General features: G+C 40.4%; 1 protein-coding gene across 3 annotated transcripts in view; it reads right to left on the reverse strand.

Moving 5' to 3' along the window:
* The window catches only part of Sgcg (sarcoglycan gamma), a 69,547-nt gene that overhangs the window by 20,984 nt on the left and 41,375 nt on the right, over positions 1 to 7,188 (reverse strand). For all 3 annotated transcript variants that reach the window (XM_036199589.1, XM_036199588.1, XM_036199587.1), the window contains exons 3-4: positions 3,732 to 3,833; positions 472 to 559 (exon numbers count right to left, since the gene is read on the reverse strand). In XM_036199589.1, coding sequence (XP_036055482.1) covers positions 472 to 559; positions 3,732 to 3,833 — 190 coding nt within the window. The remainder of the gene's footprint in view (positions 1 to 471; positions 560 to 3,731; positions 3,834 to 7,188) is intronic.

A 7,188-nucleotide genomic window follows, 5' to 3' on the forward strand; every position in this document is an offset into this window, starting at 1 on the left:
TGTTTTCACTTTTATAAATAAGGCTGGTTGCTCAACTACACACATAGGTGAGAGGTATGTAGACAGGAAGTACGTCAGGATATGTGCTTGCCCCCTGCTGGATGAAGGTGGGAAGTGCATGACCTTGTGAATTTTTGCCTTATGAGCACCCAACTAGCCTAATTCAGCGCCATTCACTGGGAATCCTGGGTATGGACCTGGCCAGTGTCCATCATCCTGGCCAGGGTTTAATAAAGCTTGCTTTAATTAGATAACTGTGTATTTGGTCTTTCTCCTCACTATTTTCAGGTTTAACACTATCCCCTCTCCACATACAAACCTTCACACTGCCCTTCTGCCTCTTAGTACTTACTGTTCTCTATGCACAATATGAAAGGTAGAAAGTTCATGCTTAATTACTTATAAATAATTCTTTAGAAGAAACTTTTTCTATTCAACACCCTCCGTGGACTTGAAGCATGTTGGACTCACCCACTTTCACCCTGCCTGTGACCTCCCCTTCTGGGTTGCGAGCACTGACTGTCACATTCTGAGTTGACTGCAGAAGGAGAGATGAGTCCTGGAAAGGATTTCCAAAATTAGCAAAGTATACCTTTACGTTTGTATATAATTTACATTTATACTTTCTACATTAGATCCTTGGATCCTATACACTTGCAGCAAAAACATTTAAATAACCAAAACTATATTATGTTTAGGGTATAAATGCATTGGCTTTTAAGAATAGATTATAATAATCCTTTGAGTTTATGATGTTTGAAAATACTGCTCTTAACATGTTGATTAGTTCTCAAGGAAAATAGATTCTAATTAGTGTTTTATCTTTGCCAAGACATTCACAGTCTTTGTTGTCATTGTTATTTATGTTCAAGGCATTTGAGGGGGATAAATCAGAGAATGTTAGCTATTCCACAAGAAACACCACACTGCTTATTTTCAAAATGCGAAAGTTTCTTGCAATAAAAAGAAAAAACCTAACACAGAAAAAGACAGGTCCCGCAGGAGTCCTCAGCTGTGTGGTCTGAAGAAGCCAGTTACTTAGATGGTAGGGAGGATGGAGGAGGCTAGAGGTGGGGTGAGAGGGTGGAGGAGGTCATTAGTGGGTATGAGTTACAGTTTATCAGGGACGGGAAGATGCTGGGAGCAGCAAGGACCATAGTTAACAGTGATGCACTGCATATTTCAAAGGCTAGAAGACATCACTTTTAATGTTTCCATAACAAAGAAAGGCTAAACTTTGGAGGAAATATGTTTGACTTCATTTAAACATTATTCAATGTGTGTATGTGTTGGAACATCCCAAGGTACTCATTAATATGTAAGTTTTGGGTGGGTAAGATGTCTCAATAGATAAAAGCTTGTGGTGTGAGCCTGATGACTTGACTTCCATCCCTGTATCCCATCACAGAGGGAGAGAAACAACCTTCAAAAGTTATCCTCTGTACACACACACACACACACACACACACACACACACACACTAGTAGTAGTGAATAAAAATTTTGAAAAGTATGTAATGTGTGTTTCCTGGTGCTTCATGAGTGTGAGCTTGACAGTGGGGTCACCATGGCTTGACAGTGGGGTCACCATGACTGTGCAAACTCAGGTCCTCAAGCTTGTGAAGTAGACACTTTACCAACTGAGCCATCCCTCAGCCCCATTACTCTTGAGGGTGCTACATAGCCAGAGTCAGAAGCAAGGGCACACGCTGAGTTACATTTGTGAGAAGACATTCTTTCAGCTCAGCACTGCAGATCACTGTTGAATGGCAAACTCTTCAGATGGATCACGTAGCTCACTCTCTAGGATTTTGTAGAGAACTGTTCCCTAGGAAAGCAGAACTAACATATCGGCACACACAGGTTTCTGAGGGGAGATCTGTTCTGCACATGTCACTGTAGGGAAGTCATATTTGTTACAAACTGCTGCACAGCTCTGTTCACTTCATGGTTTCTGTAATTTTATGTCCTGGTTGACATTGATGTCACATTGTGAACCTTTAATATGTGATTGGTTGTCTGACTTTCTTTCTAATTGTACTCCCTGTTCTTCATAGAGCATTCTGGAAATGACAGCCTGATAAAAATATAACTGAAAGCTGTTCATTCTAGAAGGTACCATTGGCTGTGATCTATTTACCTGGCTTTAGTCACTGGGTCCTACTGTCTGTTGTCTCCCTAAATACAGGGAGGGATCAACCAACATGACTTGGGGAGGTGGAGAGAATAAGATCTCGTATTTTAATTTATTCATGCCTGACTTTCTAACAAAAACTTGTGCTAACTTTCCTTGTCCTCACACAACAGTGTCCATAACACTTCTAAATGCCACTAGGGTTAACTCAAGTGTACTGCCGGAAAAACTTCACATCTGGCCCATGCATGAATCAGTCTGAACTACAGCTCATCTGAATGCCCCTTCTGCCAGCAAGATTCCTAGAAACAATACAACACAACCATGGGTGACACTTCCCCTTTGCTCGGTCCTCTCTAGGACCTCCCTTTGTGTCAGGACCGAGACTTTCCTGCTGAGTCACTCTGTCGCTGGTAGGAGACCCTGTTGAATGTCCTGATGGTTCTTTTAGGATATCATTACTTCAGTCTCTATGATCCTTTTCTTAAGTTCCATAAAGGTAAGGCAAGTCTTGATTTGCTTTTCAAGTTCATGATTATTTCATAGTGACTTATTTGGATCTGCTTATGACGAATCTCAGGGTCACAATCATATAAGTAGCACAAGTAATGCAGAATATCTCTATGGCAAGAATTTCTCCGGAGCCCCCCAGAGAGCTCTGACTTCTCTGAATCAAGTCTGTTTAAGCTGCTTGCTTCAATGTATAACAGGCTTTCTTTTGGGCCACCACCAGCTCCCAAATCATGACACAGAGACTTATTATTAGTCATGAAAGCTCAGCCTTAGCTTAAGCTCATTTCTTGCTAGCTCTTATAACTTATTTTAACCTGTTTCTCTTCATCTACATTTTGCCTTGGGGCTTTTTACCTTTCTTTCCTTCTGTATGTCCTACTCCATGTCTTGCTGGCTGCTGGCTGCCTGGCTGGCTGGCCCCAGGTGTCTTCCTCTCTTTCTCCCTTGTTCTCTTCTCTCTCTCCCAGCCTAGATTCTTTTTCCTACTTATTCTCTCTGCCTGCCATCCCTGCCCATCCCTCTACTGCCTAGCTATTGGCTATTCAGCTTTTTATTAGACTAATCAGGTGCCTTAGGCAGGCAAGGTGAAACAGCAACACATCTTTACATAATTAAACAAATGTAACATATCTTTACTTAGTTAAACAAATATTCTACAACATCAATGAAGGGATAGTCAATTGTTCTGGGTAAAGATTTTTAATTATAAATCATGTTTTTTCCTATGGAGTAAATTGCTGAGGCTACTAAACTCAGAGCTGAAGCATTAAAGAATAAAATCTTCATAGCACATATTCTGTAAAGTAAGGTCTACTGCCCAACAGCACATTGTTAGATGGGACATACCATAAATGTGTTAGATAGGACATAGCATGAATGTGTTACATAGGACATAGCATGAATGTGTTAAATAGGACATAGCATGAATGTGTTACATAGGACATACCATGAATATATTAGATAGGACATACCATGAATGTGTTAGATCATATATACCATGAATATGTTAGATAGGACATACCATGAATTGCTGTGCTTAACCATTATTTATTTTTCACAAATCATGTGACACTCAGCCTTCTTACCACTCTGGAGCGTATTTCTTTGACATACAGTGGAAATAAAAACTCAGATTCCCCTTCCAGGCGAAGTCCATCTTGGGTAACATGCAAATGACCCATTCCTATCTGTTAAAGAAAAAGAGATATGAAATTTCCCATTGCTTTATTTTTTTGCTTCTCTTGGATCAACTAAAATTACACATGAATCTTCATATATTTCTTTCATTTTTTCTATATTTCTCTTAAATGTCTACCTAAAAATTTAGGTATTTATATTCAATATTCATTTTAAAAAACATTTTGAAAGTGCAAAGGTCTATTTGGGAGATGCATATAAGATTTAACAAATCATTTTATAATAAATATCTAAGACCCCATGCCCATGTAAAAGAAAATAAAATCTTGTTATTACTGATTTTCTTTTATTTTAAAGACATTGATTGATGGATTGCATGTGGGGACATATGTACCACAGTGTCTGTGTAGAGGTTAGAGGACAACTTTCAGGAATTGGTTCTCTTCCTTGGCCTTGTGAGTCCCAGGAATCCAACACAGCTTGGCAGGCTTAGTAGCACGTCCCTTTGCCTACTGAGCATCCCTCTGTGTGAAGAGCAGAGGAAACTACTGAGTTGCTCCAGGAACCCTCTAAGCACAGCAACACAGGCCAATTGGAAAATACCTTACCTCACCCTTTAATACAGTCCCTCATGTTGTGGGGACCCCAACCATAAAGTTATTTCTTTGCTACTTCATAACTATAATTTCACTACTGTTATGAACCATAATGTAAATATCTGATGTACAGGATGTCTGATATGTGACCCTGTAGAAAGGTCACTCAATCCCCAAAGGGGTCGAAACCCACAGGTTGAGAACTGCTGCCTTACAAGAATCCCTACAACATGGGTAAAAGTCCTTATAACAAGAGCCAAACTCACCTAGAATAGTCCTTTCCATGAATTCAAAATCATCTGACTTGAAGCCCTGATTACACCTGCAGACTCCTCCCTGGTATATTTTAAGGTAACGGAAGGAATGCTGCTCCGTCACTTTCACCATCTCCTATTGGATGGAGGAGACCATAGACCAGCCTACACTCAAGGGTGGGGCTACAGGGGCTGTAACCCAGTGGGTGGACATCCTAGAGACATCTTATAATACTGGCAAGTAGGTTATTAAGAAGGAAATAAAGGCATTTAAAAGAAAACATTTGTAACAATATAAAGATATTTAGTGGCTATGATGATAATCATCTAATTGGTTCTATAAAACAGTGCAGATAGTCATAAAGTTAGGATTCAGTGCTGTACAATGTACAGTAATAAAGCAACAAGTGTTTATGTGATTGGGAATCTGGGCCCACAAAAATAAGAGGCTAACACTTACTTAAAATCCATCAGCAAAGTACATTGGCCATAAAATCATGTAATTTACACCAGGAGGGACCACAGAAGCTTTTGTTATATCAGGCACACTAGAAAGGAAGAAAGTTGTGCTGGTTTGAATGTCACACCCCACAGGCTCAGGAAGTTCATGCTTGGTCCCCAGTAGGTGGTGTTGTTTGGGGGAAGTTTAGGAGGTGTAGTTTTGCTGAAGGGAGTGTGTCACCATGGCTGGGGTTTTGAGGGTGTATAGCCTTGCCTCACTTACTTCCTCTCTCTGTCGTGTGTTTGCCATTGAAGATGTGAGCTTTCATCTTCCTGTTCTGGCTACCACGCCTGCCTGCTGCCATGCTTCCCCACCATGATGGTAGAGTCTTAGCTACCTGGAACTGTAGCTAAGTTGGGATGGGGAACAGTTTTGCTTATTCTGGGTCTCAAGCTCAGGAAGATGAGCTTAGTCTTGAAGGAAATGATATGGCGCTGCTTTGCAATTTCAGCTGCTTTGACTCAGCAAATAATATCATTAAAACCAAGTCCATCAGGGAACTTAGGATGGCATCCATGTTGGGGCATAGGATCTGAGTTATCCAGGGGTGGGAAAGGATCCTGCTTTAGATCAGTTGGTGATATTGTAACACTGAGATAGACGATTTTAATTTAAAGGAGATTTTGAGAGTTGTGAGTGGAATTTTAGAAAAAAGCACAGAGGTGACTGGGGGGTAGGGATGCTGGGCATTGACTTCAAGTTTCATGCATGTTGGATAAGTGCTCTTCACTGAGTTGGACTCCCATGCCAAACACAGAATTTTTTTTTTTTTTTTTTTTTTTTTTTTTTTTTGCTTTTTGAGACAGTCTTATGTAGTCAGTGGTGTCCCTGAACTCACTATACACCCAAGGATTACTTTTGAGTTCCAGATACTCCTGCCTCTGCCCCCTGAGTTCTGGGATAAAGCATATGCACCACCATGCCTGGCTCAAATGTAGTATCTAGATGCCTTCCCAGGATCACCATGCATTCACCAACAGCCAAAGGTCAACTGTCTATATCCTTTTCTGCATTTTTTAATTCTCTCCAAGTGATAGCATCTCAGATTAAAATAAAAATCATCAAGTTGTTACCTATTTCCATTCCCTAGCTCCCAATAAAGAATCACTAACTACTTAAAGACAAACACTTATCTAAGGAAATGCCCACAGAGGCCTCTAAAAACTCTGCACTCTGCTGCCCAATGATAGATTCTTAATTGCACATTCCTTGGTAGCAGATCTTCAGCTGCTGCATACTAACAGAAATTAGCTTCAAATCCACATAAGAATGAGTCCACCTGGAGTTCTCAGCCTCTTAGAAAGGATAATATCAACTATTACAACAATAAATAACAACAAACACAACTAGCCAACAGAGTATTTTATAGAAATATAAACTTAATCACACTTGCCATTGTAAATTCTGTTTTGATTACTTGTACCACTTTCCCAAATAAAATTTCTCCCCAGATTTAATTTTCTTTCTTTCTTTTTTTTTGGTTTTTCAAGACAGAGTTTCTCTATAGCTTTGGAGCCTGTCCTGGAACTCACTTTGTAGACCAGGCTGGCCTCAAACTCACAGAGATCAACCTGCCTCTGCCTCCCAAGTGCTGGGATTACAGGTGTGCACCACCACCGCCCGGCCAGATTTAATTTTCAAGGTTAATATAGCTAACAGTATCCTTAATCTTTTTTTGATGTAGTTATATCCATTTGTAAGACGAATTGCTAAACTGCTGTGGGATAATGCTTTTGTACACTGGTTTACTAAAACGCTGATTGGCCAGTAGCCAGGCAGGAAGTATAGGCAGGGTCAACAGATGAGGAGAATGCTGGGAAGAGGAAAGGCTGAGAGAGGAGTCTCCAGCCAGACACTGAGGAAGCAAGATGACAAGGCAGAACTGAGAAAAGGTACCAAGCCACGTACCTAAGCATAAATAAGAATTATCGGTTAATTTAAGTGTAAGAGCTAGTCAGTAATAAGCCTGAGCTAATGACCAAGCAGTTATAATTAATATAAGTTCTGAGTGCTTATTTATAAGCAGGCCACGGGACTGCGGAGGCCTGGCAGG

This window comes from Onychomys torridus, chromosome 9 (genome assembly GCF_903995425.1).
Source record: "Onychomys torridus chromosome 9, mOncTor1.1, whole genome shotgun sequence".
NCBI classification, from domain to species: Eukaryota; Metazoa; Chordata; class Mammalia; order Rodentia; family Cricetidae; genus Onychomys; species Onychomys torridus.